Consider the following 17199-nt stretch of genomic DNA (forward strand, 5'->3'; position numbering starts at 1 on the left):
CTCAAATACAGGTGGCTCACCTTCTGTGAGGACCACAGCTCCCAGGATAAGCAGCCCTGGTCCCCAGCTCTGCTTCATGCTGCTCCAGGCTACTCTGCCGCCTGTGCTGTGATTCTCAGAGAGGCCACCTGGGTCTCCCTAGCTCCACCTCTGCTCCACCCCCAGTTAGCTAGGAGTCAGGTACCATTGCTTCTCCTGGGCTGGAAGGAAGCCAGTGGCTCCTAGTTTTGGGGCTGTGGCTGTGTGACCTTGGGCTATTCACCACCCCATTCTGGGCCTCAGCCATGGCCAGACTGCCTGGGTTCAAATGTCAGTTCCAACTACTACTTGAAGACCCTTGAGCAGTTAGCCTGCTTGTACCTTGCCTGAAAAACTCAGAATTTTTTAACATAAGGACACTTAAGGCTAGAGCCTGGCAGAGGAAACCTGCTCCCAGCACGGAAGCCATCCTCTTGTAACTGCGAGGGGCACAGGGCAGGCCCTCCCAGTTCTCATTTCCCTCTCAGCTCCCACACCGTTCGCCCAGGCCCAGGTCCAGGTGGATGTCACATACCTTCTCCCCTCTTGCTTCATGCATAGTGTGTTCAGGGCTGGCAGTCAAGGGGCCAGGGCTCTGTTACTTGCTAGCCACAAGACTGGGAAATCTCAACACCTCTCTGGGTCTGCCACCTTTCTGACAGACAGGGTTACAGTGGTGCCCACCTTTCTCGCGGGTGTTGGAAGTCTCAATCAGGAGGGAAGAACATTCAGGGTGCATTCTTTTTCTCTTCCTGACTTCTAATTCAGGCCAGCCCAGACTGTTCAGGAACCCTGACCCCAACACAAAGGCAGCTGTGGCTAGGGTTAAGAACACAAATACTGGAATCAGATGGCCTTGGTGGATTAAAATCTGGAGGGCTCCCTGACCCCCTTCCAGGCACTAGCTGTGTGATCTTAGACAAATTACTGTACCTCAGTTTCCTCATCAAGATAGGGATAATAATAGTACCTCATACAATTGCTATAAGGATTAAATGAGTTAACACATGTCATGTTCTTAAACAGTGCTTGGCATGCAGGTAAGTACTCAGTAAGTATTAGGATAAACAAATCAAAAACCCAACCTGTCCCTGGCCCTTCAGGGCGGCTGAGACTGTCTTGGGATGTAGGTGAGGCAGCCAGAAGGGTTAAGGTCACACTATAAGAACTTTCAAGCAAGCACATGTAGAACCAGAAGGGCATCTTGCCCTTGCAAATGTGTACTTGGCCCTCAGGAGGCCTGGCTACTGTGGGCAGCATGGACAGACTGCCAGCCTATTTTCTGGGGCTGGAGGCTGGTGGTGCCCAGGTCTTGCTGACTCCACGTGCTACAGAAGGAACTAAACATCCTTCCCAGACAGATCGTCCACTCTCCCTCCAACTCATATCCTTCCAGTCCCAGAGGAGGCAAGACTTAGGGTCCCTGGCAGACAGGTGGCTCAGACTTAACCAATTTAAGAAATTTTATTGCTCAGAACCTTCCCTCTTTGGGCAATGGCAGGATCTTTGGAAACCAATCCTTGGGGACAGAGCCAGAGATACTAGGTGGAAGAAAGAGGGTGGCACATTTGGTCCATTGTCCTGTGTTGAGAGTATGGTGGAGGTGGGTGTAGACTCTTCTAAAGACCCAGACATGTCCCCCTTAGGCAAGACTGACATGCCAAAGCAGAGCATAAGAGGTCACCCGGGCTTGAGGTGAGGGCTCAGTGCCCTTTGACCTTGCCCTGGGGTCCCTGGACCTCTCGGAAGCTGAGCACCATCAGGCCCACATTGATGGCGTAGGTAGTGATGCAAACGATACAGAAATCATAGAGCACGAAGAACAGGATCCAGGCCAGGTAGACAGAACCAGCGAGAGACACCAGGGAACTCAGCTGCAGCAGAATAGATACCCAGCGGCCCCGGAGGCAACCTACAAGGAAGAAAAGGGTCAAACATGGGCTTCAGGGACAGGCCAAACTCTAGAACATTACCATGATTTCATGGTGCCATCCAGACAGCAGGGGCTGCTGGGGAAGAGTCTGTAAAATAAGAGGATCTGACAGGCCCCACCATAACCTTGGTTTTCTTATCTCTTCAATGACCCCTAGGACATACATAGTGAATTTTCCTGCTGAAATTTCAAATAATCCTTAGATTCACCCCAGAAAAGAACTTCTGAGTCTTTCCCACAACACTGGTGCCCTAGGAAGTGGTTAAGGGTCCTGGCTCTGACACTTCCCAGACCAACTGAAAGGCTCCTGTTAGTTCAGACCCTAGGATGCTCAGTGATGGGCAGCTGCCTGTCAGCTGTATGAGTCCCCAAGACTGCAAGGGACAGGCTGGCAAGGAAGGGCTGTCATGAAGGGGGTGGGGCCTGCAAAGAAGGGGCAGAGCCAGTTGGTTACCTAACAACAGCTGTAGCGTGTAGAAGATGCAGCCAAATATGCTGTTGGATTGATTGAAGACGCTGTCCTGGCCCAGCACTTGTTCCACCAGCCCGAAGCCCCGGCCCCACCTGGTGGAAGAGAAGGCCCAGATAAGGAGTGTCAACCCAGTGCCTCGTGCCCTGTCCTGGAGGGGTGATTTCCAAGCAGCCACCTGGGCTGTCCTCCTTCCCTTTGTCCCCATTCTCCCAACCCAGCTTGAGGCCAAGGGTTGATGACCTCCGGGGGAAGCTTCCCTTTGGCCACGTCAGTGTTTGCTCCTATTTTCCCCCGTTTCCAGGCCAGGCCTGGCCATGGTTTCCTCGTAGGCCACTCTTTTAATTCTAGACCCTCAATAATTCTTAAGATGGCATAGTGGGAAATAACAGTTGACCTTGCTTTACAGAGTTACCAGAGACTGGGAATCCAGGGCAGAATCTCTGGCCTGGACCCCTAATTCTCAAGCTCCCTGGCCGTCTATATCCCTCCTCTGTATTCGGTCACCCTACTAACCTCAGGCTCTCAAGCATAGCCAGACCTGCCCACCTTATCCCCAGGCACATCCATCCTCAAGACCATCATCGGTCCCTATACCTTACACCACCTCCCCCTACTGCCTGGTCACCGTTATTCCTTGGAATCCAGACCCACGTACTACTCCCCCGAATAACCACAGTTTCCAGAACTATCTGCACCCCCATCCCGCCCGTGTTCCTATCTCGGACACCCGATTCACTGGGCAGTGCCCCCCAGAAGCAGCCCGGCCCCATGCACGCTTCCTGGCACTCTGATCCCAGACTCCAGAACCATCTAGCAATCTGGCTGCCATGCACATCTGGCCCCTATGCACCGCTCCCACGAGCTGCCCGGTGCCCAAGCCTTTCACTCCCACGCGCACCTGGAGGAGAAGACGCGCGAACAGCTGATGGCGGTACCCACATCGCAGAGCGCGCGGTAATTCTGGTCCCGGGCGCGCTCCACCTTCACGTGCAGCGCGTAGAGAGAGAGCACTAAGCCGGCAAGGCAGAGCGCCAGCCGCACCCATCCAGGGCTCCCCCAGGTAGGGCCCATATCTCGGTGTTCCGCGGAGGCGCCAGCGGAAACAAACAGCCACGGAGCAGGGGCGGGGCAAGATGTGGCCCCGCCCCCTCCCGTTCCTCTGGGCGAGGGTTTCCTAGGTCCACTGGATAGGCTTTCTGGCGAGGTAGGAAAACAGCAAGGGATGCTGGGACTGGAAAACCAGATTAAAGGTCGTGGGTGATTGCTGGACTGACAGACATTATGGGTGTTGTAGTCCAAGTGGCCGCAATGCCTGAAGGGAAATGTAGTCTCCAGAGTTTACAAAATTACATACGTATATTAATCATAGCTAACAATATATAGCGTTTAGTGTATGCCAAGCTCTGCTGTAAACATTGGAACATCCAGGACCTAGAGACTAGCGGATCAGGAAATCCAGCGAGTACTGCTATCAGATCAAGAACCAAGAGTTTAGCCTGGCCGGTGTGGCTCACTGGTTGAGCGTGGATCCATGCACCAAGAGGTAGCCGGTTTCCCAGTCAGGGCCCATGCCCAGGTTGTGGGCCAAATCCCCAGTGCGGGGCAAGCAGGAGGCGGCAAATCGATGTTCTCTCTCATCAATGTTTCTATCGCCCTCCCTCTCCCTTCCGCTCTCTCTAAAATCAATAAAGAAAAAAAAATTAGAAGAAAAAAAAAAGAACCAAGCATTTTCCCTGAAATTATTTCAAATACCATTAAGACAATATCCTTAGTTGGCTCAGCAATCCCCTCCTGCTTCACTAGCTCCTCCTGCTGGTCTCTCTCTCCCCCCCCCCCCCCCCCCCTTAATTTCCCTGCTCTAGCACCTCAGCCACATCCTCCACGGTATCCTAACCTCTGTTCTATTGTGGCACCTGCCTGGCAAAACCTGAGCCTTGCTCAGTCCAACAGTCCCTCCTTTCTAAGCTTTGGGTGGGCTAGCTGAACTCTCCCCTTCACAGACATCGCATTTATTGATGACCCATCTCTCCTATACCTCTCCTTCCTTCTCATCTGCATTGAAATTTGCTTCTCTCTTTTATTTTAGAAACAGCAACAAATTCCCTTTACAATCAAATTTTTGGGAAGGTCTTACACTCTCAGTCTCTATGTATTCACCTTCCTTGCTGCCCAGGACACCATAAACTAGCTCCTGCCCCCAAAACTACCCCAAATAATGGCTGGTGTCATCAGGACACTAAGTTCAACGGATATTTTTCAGTTCTTATCAGGCTTGACTTCCCAACAGTATTAGTCACTGTAGTGTTCTCCTTCCTGGGAACTCTCTTTTCCTTTGGCTTCTATGATACATCACTCTCTTGCTGGCCCACCTCCAGCTGCTCCTTCTCAGGTCCACTCCTCTTCCAGACAGCATAGTTGGCAGAGTAACGACCACCACAAACGTCCATGTCCTAATACCTGGGACCTGTGAATATGTTAGGTTACATGGCAAATGGGAATTAAGGTTACAGGTGGAATTAAGGTCACTAATGTGCTGATTTTAAAACAGAGATTATCCTATGGGTCCAATGTAATCACAAGGGTTCTTTAAAGTGGACAAGGGATGCAGAACAAGAGTCAGAGGGAGGTGTAACTACAGAAGTAAGGCACAGAGAGATGCAATGTTGCTGGCTTTGAAGATGAAGGAAAGGGGGTCATGAGCTCGGGAATGTGGACGGCATCTAGAAGCAGGAAAGGGCACAGAAATAAATTGTCCCCTAGATTCTCCAGAAAGGAACTATTGACATCTTGGGTTTAGCCCAGTGAGACCCCTGTCAGATTTCTGAACTGTAGAACTGTAAGATAATGAGTTCATGCAGTTTTAAGCCACTAGGTTTGTGGTAATTTATTATAACAACAAAAGGAAACTAGCATAGAGGACTAGGACTTAGGCCTGACCTCTTTCCATAGTTTTCCTGGAGTACTGTTATTTCTGGCTGGCTTCCCCTGGAATAAGAGCTCTAGCAGGGAGTAAGATGGAAACCACAATATCTTATTACTTAGCCTCAAAAGTCACACACTGTCATTTCTACCTTATCTTATTGGGACAGGTCAGCTCTACTCAGTATGAGAAGAGACTACAGAGTGGTATGAATACTAGGAGGTGGGAGTCATATAGGACTTATTGCTGTTCAACAAGTCACCACAAAAATAATGGTGTAAAGAAATAATAATAATTTTACTGCCCTGGCCGGTTTGGCTTAGCAGTTAGAGCGTCAGCCCGCACACCAAAAAGTCGCGGGTTCGATTCCAGTCAAGGGATCAAGGGCACATACCATGGTTGCATTTCAGTCGCCAGGCCTGGTCGGGGTCATGCGGGAAACAACCAATCGATAAGTCTTTTTCACATCGATGTTTCTCTCTCTCTCTCTCTCTCCCCCCCTCCCACTCTGTCTGAAAATAAATGGAAAAATATCCTTGGGTGAGGATTTAAAATAATAATAATTATTATTATTTTATTTTCTCTTACAGTTTTTAGGGGCTAGGAATTTGGGGAGAGAATTTTGGCTGGCACTTCTGGCTCACATAATTGCAGTCAGATGATGGCTAATGCTGGAACAGTGAGAGGCTAAAGCAGCTGAGGGATAACCTAGCAGCTCTCTCTCTCTCTTCTTATAGTCTCATGATCTGTCCATGTAGCCATGTAGTCTCTCTGAAGGGGCTAGTTTGGGCTTCCTTGTATCACGGCAGCCTCCAGGCTATAATAGCCAGCTTCCAAAATTGTCTTCAATGATTTCCACCTCCTGGTATTCATAACATTGTGTAGCCTCTCTCCACACTACAGAAGGCCGACCTGATCCAAGAGGGTAATACAGAAATGATGGTGTGTGACTTCTGAGGCTAAGTCATAGAGATATTTTGGCCCAATATTTTGGTCATTTTAAAACAAATATTATTTGCCCTGGCCGGTTTGGCTCAGCGGTTAGAGCGTCCACCTGCGGTCCGGAGAGGCCCGGGTTCGGTTCCCGCTAAGGGCATGTACCTCGGTTGCAGTTTGTCCCCGGCCCTGGTTGGTCATGCGGGTGGCAGCCACTCGATGTGTCCCTTTCACATTGATGTTTCCCTCTCTCTCTCTCTTCCTCTCTCTCCCTCCCACTCTGTCTGTACAAAAAATGGAAAAATGTCCTCGGATGAGGATTAAAAAAATAAATAAATAAATAAAAATAAAACAAATATTATTTTTAAAACATCTTTATTGTTGAATGTATTATAAATGTCCCCCCTTTCCTCCCCCATTGACCCCCTCCTCCCCAATCCCGCACTCCTCTTGCCTTCCCCACACTATTGTTTCTGTCCATTGGTTATGCATATATGCATAGAAGTTCTTTGGTTTATCTCTCCCTGCCCTCCCTTCCCCCTTCCCTTTGAGGTTCATCAGTCTAACAACTAATTTGTTCTTCTTAATTCCTTCATCTTTTTCACCCCCCCCCCAGCCCCCTCCTATTTGGCAAGCAACAAAAAGTTCTCTTTATCTATGAGTCTGTTTCTGTTCTGCTTGCTCATTTTGTTTGTAGATTCAACTGTGGTAAATATGTATTTATTGCCATTTTATTGTTCATATGTTTGTTCATCTCCTTCAAGAAGACCCTTCAACATTTCATATAATACTGATTTGGTGGTGGTGAAGTCCTTCAGCTTTTCTTGTCTGGGAAACTCTTTATATGGCCATCAATTCTAAATGATAGTTTAGCAGGATAGAATAATCTTGGTTGTAGGTTGTTGCTTTTTATTACTTTGAATAGCTCTTGCCTCTCCTTTCTGGCCTGCAAAGTTTCTTTAGAGAAATCAGCTGACAGTCTTATGGGAGCTCCTTTTTATGTAATGAACTGCTCTTCTCTTGCTGCTTTTTTGGGGGGTGGGGGTGGAGGTGGGTACGTGCCCCTAGCGGGAACTGAACCCGGGGCTCTCTGGTCCGCAGGCCAATGCTCCAACCGCTGAGCCAAACCAGCCAGGGCTCTCTTGCTGCTTTTAAGATTTTCTCTTTGGCCCTGGCTGGTTTGGCTCAGCGGTTAAAGCGTTGGCTGTGGTCCAGAGACCCGGGTTCGGTTCCCGCTAAGGGCGCATACCTCAGTTTCTCTCTTTCTCTCTCTCTCTCTTCCTCTCCCTCCCTCCCACTCTATCTGAACAAAAAATGGAAAAAATGTCCTCCGGTGAGGATAAAAAAGTTTTCTCTTTGTTCTTAACCGTTGGCATTTTGATGATGAACCCTATGTTTGTTTCTTTTCTTTTTATCCTTACCAGAAGACTTTTTTCCATTCTTTATTCAGACAGAGCGAGAGGGAGAGAGAGGAAGAGAGAGAGAGAGAGAGAAACATCAACGTGAAAGGGACACATCGAGTGGCTGCCACCCGCACGACCAACCAGGGCCGGGGACAAACTGCAACTGCCCTTAGCAGTAACCGAACCCTGGTCTCTCTGGATCGCAGGTCGGCGCTCTAACTGCTGAGCCAAACCAACCAGGGCTATGTTTGTTTCTATGTATTAGGTAGAGTTGCTATGTTGCCTAGACTTTGTAGGGTGGCCTATTGTTGTTGGTGTCCTGTAGGACTCAGTGGCACAGCCTCCCTGATCACCCCAGCTGGGCCCTCGAGGTTCATCCCTGCCGAGATACCCTCCTGACTTTATCCGCCACATGTGGGTGTGGGGCCAGCCAGTCTGCACTTCTGCCCCTCTACCAGTCTCGATGTGGCTTCTTCTTTAATTTCATAGTTGTAGGACTTCCATTCAGCTCGATGTCAGGCGGTTCTGAATGATGGTTGTTCTGCAGTTTAGTTGTAATTTCAATGTAGTTGTGGGAGGAGGTGATACCGCGTTTACCTACCTGCCATCTTGACCGTAAACAAATATTTATTGAGCCCCTGTTATGGGTTAGGGGCCTGGGATAAATCAATAAAGCAAATAAATATTCATGCAGAGCTCTGGCCTTCATTTTATTTTATTATTATTTTTTAAATCCTCGCCTGAGGATATTTTTACATTTATCTTCAGACAGAGTGGAAGGGAGAGAGAAACGTCGATGTGAGAGAGACACATCAATTGGGAACAAACCAAAACCAAGGTATGTGCCCTTGGCTGGAATCGAAACTGGTACTCTTTGGTCTGCAGGCCAACACTCTAACCACTGAGTCAAACTGGTCAGGGCTGGCCTTAACATTTGAGAAGAGAAGAAAATGAGCACCTATATTAAATACATAAAGTATAAAGTATGTTGATGGTGCTAAATGCTACAGATAAAATTAAAAGTAGGGGGGTGGGAATGGAGGTGATTGCAATTTTAAATAGGACAGTCGTCAGGGTGTGCTTCATCCCATTGACATTTGAGCAGAAGCTTAAAGGATATGAGGGAGTAAGCTATGTAGATATCTAGATATCTAGGGGATGTTCCAGGTAGAGGGAACAGCTAGTGAGAGGCCCAGAGGGGAAATGTGCCTGGTATGTTTAGGGAACAACACAGAGACCAGTGTGGCTGGAGTCAGTGAGTGTAGGGTGAACATCCAGAGCAGAAAAAAGTGGGAAGGGGGTAAGGGGGAAGGTCGGGGAGCTTTCTGGGCTTCAGTTTTCTCATATGTAAAATGAGCAGAATATGCCCAGCCGGTGTGGCTCAGTGGTTGCACATGGACCCATGCACCGAGAGGTCGCTGGTTGGATTCCAGGTCAGGGCACATGCTCAGGTTGTGGGTCGATCCCCAGTGGGGGGCATGCAGGAGGCAGCCAATGGATGTTCTCTCTCATTGATGTTTCTATCTCTCTTTCTCCCTCTCCCTTCCTCTCTCTCTCTCAAATCAATAAAGAAAAATATAAATGAATAAAATGAGTAGAATAATAGTACCTACCTCAGAGAGTTGTTATGAAAATGAAATTAATACACATAAGGCTATTAGTGGAATGCCTGACCAACCAACTGTAAACTCTGAATGAGTATTTTGGAAGAGGAATTTTGGGGTGCATGTCAAATCTTTGCCGCTGGGAGGCAGCAGAGTGTTTGGGCCAAGTGCTAGTCCAGCGAGGTGAGTCAAACCGGTGAGGTCTGTCCCGGACAACTCCCGTCTCTGTGGCAGCCTTAGCTGCCGGCTTGTGTGAGGGCCACACTGCGGCCACGTGACCGCCGAGTTCTGGCACACTACAAGCCCTCTGCGCCCTTGCTTCTCTGCGCATGCTCCCATCGGAGCACCCTTCTCTCCCTTCTTCCATGGGCTCAAGCAGTTCCTGCCGCCGGAGCTGAGTGGTCTCCTGGCCTTACTCCAGGATATTGCCAGGATGCTGAAAAAGAAAGAGTGGGAGTGTGTGTATGGGGGTGGGGTGGGGGGAGCAAAGGTGAGAATGTGCGTTTGTGTAGGGTGGTGGGGAGCGAAGAGGAATTCCAGAGACTCTGGGTGCCCCTTCCTTGTGGTCTTTGTAGGTCTTCCCCCAATTCTTCAGGTAGGCCAGCCATAGGGAAGGGTCCTAACTTTGCTGAAGGTTCAAGACAGCCTTTGGGCTCCAAAGATGCCACCTGCTTCACTTAACTTTTTTTTTTAACTTTTAAATACGTATAAAATACATAACCATGGTAAAGAAAAATCCAATCACTTCCCCCTCTGATTTTCCCCCTCCCCTCTTTTCTCCCTTTGGGGTTTGGTTTCCCCCTTTTCTCCCCTTCTCCCCCCTCCTTCCCAAGTCCCTTTCCCCTCCCCCATCCCAGTCCCCAAAAATAAGAAAAAAGAAAAATCCAATCTGTACAAATACACACGCACACATAGGCATGCACGCACACACACTCTGAAAAGTCTCCCATCATATCTTGCTTGGAAAAAGTGTTTTTTGACAGGGCTCTCTGCCTTTGGTCTCACCCTCTCAATCACTATAGCCAGAGTGTTCTAAGGGGCAAACCTGGCAAGTTAAAATGTTTCGGTGGCTTTTTTTACCACCTCAGAATAAATGCAGACTGTTTTCCGTTCATGATCTGACTTTGGACACCCCATTCAGCACCTCTCCTTCCCAGTCTCCACATGGCTGCAGCCATATAGTCAGATTATCCAGGCTATTCTCCATCTTGCCGTGGTGCCATTCCCACTCCAGTTCCCGTTCCTGGCCAAGTCCTACACACGATTCACCTGTACCAATGTCCAGGTCCCTATTTGGTACTCCACAGCCTCTTGTGCAGCCCTCCTCACAGCTGATGACACTGAAACTGTTTTTAGGGCAGGGAAGAGTTTTTAACTTGGTTCAACATCCAATCCCCTCTCCTGGCACAGAAAAGTCACCCAATCAGTGTTATTGGGGCATGAACGAACGAACGAATGAATGATCACACTGAACACTTACATAGTGCTAAATTCATGCCTGGCATGGTTCCAGGCACACTCCATATATAAATTCACGGAACCACACAACCCCAAGGTTGCTACATCCTCATTTTACCTATACAGAAATTAAAGCATTGACCAGTTTAATTAACTTGCCCCAGATAGTAAGTGGCTGAGCTGGGGTTTGAAGCAGGCAGTCTAATTTCCGATAAATGAATCAAGAGCTGAAAGGAGAAAGCCTAGACCTCAGGGAAGGAATCCAGGTAGGGTTTGGTTTGTGCGCTTTACATCTAAGGATATCCCCCTCTCCCCCCAATTCTCTCTTCCAGGGAGGCCATTTGATAGACTAGGAGACCACAGGTCACTCCGGGGTCCCTGTGTAGGGAGTCGTGGTTGTTTATTTGGGGTTCGGGAGCAGGGACTAGCCAGAATGAGCAGGCACCCGGTTGTGAGTGCTCCGTTTCAAACTACGATTCCCAGGAGTCACCGGGTGCCCACATCCCCTGCGACGTCACAGGGGCAGAGGACTAGGGCAGCTCCGCTAGCCCGGCCGGACGATAGTTAGGCCGTTTCGCTCGGACCCCGGCCCTGGCTCTGGCCTCGCGGTAAGTGGAGCAACCGGCGTAGACCATACCCGCAGAGGCTTCGCAACGCGCCCACAAGCTCCGCCCTTGTGCTCGACCGCGGGAGTGCGCGGGGTGCGGAGTTGGCATCTACCATATGGGGGGGGATTCGGGTTGAACCAAGTGACTTGCAGAGGGGGAACCCAGACGGGGGCTCCGGGGTCGCAGTTTCGTTGCAGCCGGCCTGGCCCTCCGGTCCTCCGGCGCACAGTGCACTGGGCCGCACGTACGCTGGCCAAGCTGGGAGGATTAGGGCAGGGGGTGGGGGGACTGGTTCTGGAGGCGCTGGCTAGGGGTCGCTTCGTCCCCTGAACGAGGGTGCCCATGAGCTGGGGCGAGGCTTTTGAGCTGGAGGGGTCTGAGGATCCGCTCTGCTCTAGACTACCAGATAGAGTCTCAGGTTGAAGAATAGGAGCTCCGGAAAACAAGGTTGTTCAGGTTTGGCCTGTGTGTCTTTGGGGAGGTGGTTGAAGGGGTTAGGCTTAGGGAGATTGCCCGGGTCTGAGGATACCAGTGCCTTCGTGAAGAGAGATGGTGCAGGTCCTCTGGATTCGGATCCTTACAACTCCCCTTTCCCTCGCCCCGGTAGATGGGAGCTGCTCCCCTGGGCTGAGCTTTTCAGCATCCTCCACCAGTCCTCTCCCCTGAAGTCAAGAGAAGAGCCCCTGCCTACGCATACCACCCTTGCCCTGTTCTGGGGGCGCCTCCGTGTATCTGGTCCTTAGCCCTAGTGGCCGCCTGGTCCAACAAAGGAACAGGACGATGATTCTGGCGTCGGTGCTGGGAAGTGGCCCCCGAATGGGGCCTCCACTCCGGCCCTTCCTGGGGCCTGCACTCTTGCTCCGGGCCCTCTCCACATCAGCCACCGATAGTCACCACGTGGAGATGGCGAGGGAGCGCTCCAAGACTGTCACCTCCTTTTACAACCAGTCCGCCATTGACGTGGCAGCAGAGAAGGTGCGCAGCTGGGGTAGTGAGGTCCGGGTGCCCAGCTGGAGTGGGGTAGGGAAGGGGTGGAGCTAATGTGGCTGGGTAACGTGTTGGAGATCCAGTGCTCAAGCACCGTCTGCCCCTCCAGGCCTCAGTCCGCCTCACTCCGACCATGATGCTCTATTCAGGCCGCTCTCAGGATGGCAGCCACCTTCTGGTAAGATTCCTGCCTCCTGTTTTTCTCTTGGCCCCTGGAGCTCTGGCCCAGACACTCAGGCCTCAACCATTCCTTCCCTCCTTTTTTCTTCTAGAAAAGTGCTCGGTACTTGCAGCAAGAGTTGCCAGTGAGGATTGCTCACCGCATCAAGGGCTTCCGAAGCCTTCCTTTCATCATTGGCTGCAACCCCACCATACTGCACGTGGTAAAGTGGCCTCGAGGGGGCTTGGGTTTCCCTAGTAGAGGGGGCCTTAGATCAGTGTGCCTACCACCCAAGGGGCAAATGGGGAGATGGGACCAGAGTGGCAGAGATTTGCCAGCCAAAAAGGTTTGAGGATCACAGAGGACTCAGACCCAAGACTTCAGAAGCCAAGACTGCATATTCATGGAGGCTTGAAAGGCCATGATGGGGGTTTGAACCTAGTGAATTGGGGTGATGGCCATCCCCTTGGGTAGGCATAGGTAGTTGTTCTCTACCCAGTGCCCACAGCATCCTTGTGAATTCTGACACCACCTCTTCCTTGCAGCATGAGCTGTACATCCGTGCCTTCCAGAAGCTGACAGACTTTCCTCCGGTGAGGGCTGGGCCAGGGCAGGGTGAGGGGTTGAGAGGTCAGGGCTGGACCATCCATACTCATGACTCTGTGGCCCGCAGATCAAGGACCAGACAGATGAAGCCCAATATTGCCAGCTGGTGCGTCAGCTTCTGGACGACCACAAAGATGTGGTGACCCTCTTAGCTGAGGGCCTACGTGAGAGCCGGAAGCACATAGAGGTCAGGGGGAGTGCAGTGGGGTGACCTGTTGGGGGGCCTGGGAAGGGCACAGCATTACTGAGGCCCCACTGTTTACAGGATGAGAAGCTTGTTCGATACTTCTTGGACAAGACACTGACTTCAAGGCTTGGGATCCGCATGTTGGCCACGCATCATCTGGCACTGCATGAAGACAAGGTGGGGTGCTGGGACCTGAGACCCACCTGGGAATGTCAAGTGAGGCAGAGGGGACTGAGCCAGGGGCCCCCTTAGACTGGGGACCTGGGCCAAGGGCCTGGGGCGGGGCTTGGGGTCACTTCCAGAGGTTGCAAACATTTGGTGGCCGAAGTTTGGGTGGAGGACTGCCTAGTCCTGACCTTCTTTCTCCTGCCAGCCTGACTTTGTCGGCATCATCTGCACTCGCCTTTCGCCAAAGAAGATTATTGAAAAGTGGGTGGACTTTGCCAGGTGAGACTACAACAGCTAAGGGGGTTGGATGTCTTTGGGCAGGGAAGGCTTGGGTCTGAGCCCTTGCTGGGGCACAGTCTAGGATAGGGTTTCTTAACTGTGGCACTATTAACATTTTCAGTCAGATAATTCTGTTTTGTGAGGGGCTGTCTTGTGCTTGTTAGGATGTTTAGAAGGGCCCCTGGCCTCTACTCACTTGATGTCAGTAGCACTCCCCAGTGTGACAAGCAAAAACATCTTTAGAAATTGCAAAATTTCTCTGGGAGGTCATGGAAGAAGTGCCTCCAGTTGAGAGCCACTGGTCTAGGTCTGAACCCTTGCTCCTACCCACAGACGCCTGTGTGAGCACAAATATGGCAATGCTCCCCGCGTCCGTATCAATGGGCATGTGGCTGCTCGATTCCCCTTCATCCCTATGCCGCTGGACTACATCCTGCCTGAGCTGCTCAAGAACGCCATGAGGTGGGCAGGCTGGATATGTTGTTTGAAGAGGACAGATAGGGACTGGGGTGAGACTCGGATACCACCACCTACTACTGGTCTTTCCCTCCCGTATAGAGCCACAATGGAGAGTCACCTAGACACTCCCTACAATGTCCCAGACGTGGTTATCACCATTGCCAACAACGATATTGATCTCGTCATCAGGTTTGCCCTGAGTGGGAGTTGGGTTGGGGTGTACAGGGGTTCCAGGCACTGTTTTTGACTTGCTGTATGATCTCAAGCCAGTACCTGCTCCACTCTGAGACTTGGTCCCTGGTCAGACAAGATACTCTCTAGTCCTGGGATTGCCATGAGCTGTTTAAGAATAAATCTGGAGCCAGATGCAGGCCCCAGGGACCTGTCCTCATTAGCAACTGAGGGGCCTAGAATGGGGAGTCAGGAGTAACCAGTCTATGATGCTGGGCTGAAAATGTCAAATCCTGTGAGAAGGTATAAGCAGTCAGTGGCCCAGGCAGAGGTGAGGATAGAGAAATGTAGCTTATAAAAACCAAGGTCCAAGGGTCTAGGTGGATCACATTCCACCTTTGAGTAGAAGGGACAGGATGGCACTGTCTGCCTGGGAGGTAGTGAGCCCCACCACCAAGCTGAGCCAAGCTTATATTATTGACATCCTGCCAGGATTTCAGACCGGGGCGGGGGAATCGCTCACAAAGACCTGGATCGGGTTATGGACTACCACTTCACTACAGCTGAGTCCAGCACCCAGGACCCCCGGATCAACCCACTCTTTGGCCACCTGGACATGCACAGTGGCGGCCAGTCAGGACCTATGCATGGGTGAGGCCTCACCTGGCCATTAAGGAGGGGTGTGGGGCCCCAGGAGACTCAAGCCTCTGAAGCTCCTGTCCTATCCCCTACCCCCCACCCCCAGCTTTGGCTTCGGGCTGCCCACATCACGGGCCTACGCGGAGTACCTTGGTGGTTCCCTTGGACTGCAGTCCCTGCAGGGCATTGGCACGGATGTCTATCTGCGGCTCCGTCACATCGATGGCAGGGAGGAAAGCTTCCGCATCTGACCACACACACCTGCTCGCCTGCCCAGCCTGGGCCACACACCCTGCCAGGACCTTCTGGGCCAGAGTGTGCCACTCTGCTCCACACGCTGCTGCATCTTGGGTCTTAGGACACCAAACAGATGGACTTTTATGGAGCTGGGCACCACCCCTCCTCAACAAGGTCCACTGCTTCCCTGCCTCCAGACCTTGGAGGGGAGAGGAAGCGGGGACCCTTGAGGCCTCCAGCACCAGCTTCATCATTCTTGTTCCTGGGGAACCCATTTTGACCTGCTGTTATTAAAGTTCACATTTTGAATGCCCTCTTGGGCCCCGTGTTGGTAGGGCAGGTGAGCTTTTGTTTCTGACCCCATTCAGGTTCCCTTGGCCTTTGGATTCAACTAATTTATGCCCAGTCTCTTAACTGTTCTGACAGCCTGGCAGACCAGGAGTAGAATTTGCCCCAGTCTCTTGCACATGATTTTGTGGGAGTGGGGGTGACTTGGGCAGTTATTGCAAAAACCTTTCATTCATTTCATTTAACAACTGTTTCTGCTTCCCAGACAATATTGAAGGCCCCGGTTGGCCTAGCTTCAGGCCTCAGTTCTGACTTTTCCCTTCCTGGCAGCCACAGGTTCTCACCAAACTGGGCAACTTCCTAAGCCACCTGATTCTTGAGTCCAAGTAAGGTTAAAAATATTGCCCACCACCTGTCTGTTGCTGCCAAGGAAAGGAACACACAAAATTGTGCCCTGGCAGGCCCCAGAGGATGATAGGGCCCCGGTAGGGAGGGTGGAAGAACAGGTGGGTGCCCCTGCCCATCTTGCCAGGGAAGAAGGGCCCCAGAGCCTGCTTGGTGGGACTGCTGATGGAGATGGGGGTGGAGGGGGGACAGGGAACCAGTGACTTGCCAGGCCGGAGATCCTGCTGGTTGCAGTGCAGGGGATGAGGCTGGAGAGGTAGGTGGCAGCAGTCAGGGTACAGGGTCTTGACTGTACAGCTAAGAAGCAGAGCCTTTATCCTGGAGGCAGCAGGATCCACAGATGTGTTTTAAGGTAGGAAAGTATGTATCACATCAGATTGAATTCCCTAGAAGCTGACCCTGAGAGGGAGATTTGTGTTCAAGTGATTTGTTGAGAAAATGCTCCCAGAAGGGAGTAGAGGAAGCAGGAAAAGGTAGGGCAGGAGGCCAGGCAAGGATGTGATCTCAGGCAAAAGTCCAGAGCTAGTAAGTTCTGCCACAGAGTTGGAGGCAAGAGAGCTAAGCTCCAGAGACGCTGGTTAGTACCTGTGCTGGGAGGTACTTGAAGTAGTTTACAGCTATTTGAGGCAAAACACCTCCCTTAGCCAGAGGGGCAGTTCACCAAAGAACCTCTGGTGCTATATTTTGGAAACACATATAATGTAATCTGGCACACAGAAGCAAAAGGTGATTCTAGGGGACCTGGGCGAAACATTTTTATAGTTCTTGGAGAAAAGTCAGATTGCACATTAGAACTACTGGTGACTGGTGGATAGGAGGGAGAACAGTGAGGAGGTTGGTGGAGACCCTGGTCAGGGATTTACAAAGCCTTGGGTAATTCTTAATTAGAAGGGACAGCACCCCTAATTGAAGATGTCAGGTGAAGTCAAGTGAGGCACCAGAACCTTGGTAGACAGAATAACAATCTTGAATAGGGGGAGAATGGGGGCAGGCATTATGATTTTAATTTTTTCTTTCCTTTTTATTTCTTCTGGTTTTTTGTTTTTTATGCTGCCAGACACCTGGTATTCACTGTCCCTCTCCCAAACTCCATTTCCCAAAGGCCAAGTTACCAGCATTTACACTGTCAAGCCCCACAAAGACCTAACTCAGATATTTCTTGATTTGTAACCTGTGTCCCATTCTCAGGTCCTGAGCATTTCACTACTCTTAGAATCGTTTCTAAGTCCAATAACCAAATTAGAAATCGAATATTCAGAGT

At 50.9% G+C, this 17199-nt stretch overlaps 2 protein-coding genes across 3 annotated transcripts; one reads left to right on the forward strand and one right to left on the reverse strand.

Annotated features, from left to right (window-relative positions):
• Positions 1–1463: 1463 nt before the first annotated feature.
• Positions 1464–3628, reverse strand: VKORC1 (vitamin K epoxide reductase complex subunit 1). 2 transcript variants are annotated; one of them, XM_036279051.1, is made up of 3 exons: positions 3322–3628; positions 2406–2515; positions 1464–1930 (listed from the first exon to the last, which is right to left on the reverse strand). In XM_036279051.1, the coding sequence occupies exons 1-3, from the start codon at positions 3492–3494 to the stop codon at positions 1722–1724; spliced, it is 492 nt and encodes a 163-aa protein (XP_036134944.1). In that variant the 5' UTR covers positions 3495–3628; the 3' UTR covers positions 1464–1721. The 2 variants fall into 2 exon arrangements, with proteins under 2 accessions (XP_036134944.1, XP_036134945.1); XM_036279052.1 differs by lacking the exon at positions 2406–2515 and having other exon boundaries at positions 1825–1930.
• Positions 3629–11259: 7631 nt separating this feature from the next.
• BCKDK (branched chain keto acid dehydrogenase kinase) lies at positions 11260–15589 on the forward strand. The gene is made up of 12 exons (XM_036280723.1): positions 11260–11352; positions 11960–12327; positions 12449–12517; positions 12612–12722; positions 13045–13092; positions 13173–13292; positions 13371–13469; positions 13666–13739; positions 14073–14201; positions 14298–14387; positions 14862–15020; positions 15115–15589. The coding sequence occupies exons 2-12, from the start codon at positions 12133–12135 to the stop codon at positions 15257–15259; spliced, it is 1239 nt and encodes a 412-aa protein (XP_036136616.1). The 5' UTR covers positions 11260–11352; positions 11960–12132; the 3' UTR covers positions 15260–15589.
• The last annotated feature ends 1610 nt before the right edge of the window (positions 15590–17199 follow it).

Source organism: Molossus molossus, unplaced genomic scaffold, assembly GCF_014108415.1.
Source record: "Molossus molossus isolate mMolMol1 unplaced genomic scaffold, mMolMol1.p scaffold_m16_p_3, whole genome shotgun sequence".
NCBI classification, from domain to species: domain Eukaryota; kingdom Metazoa; phylum Chordata; class Mammalia; order Chiroptera; family Molossidae; genus Molossus; species Molossus molossus.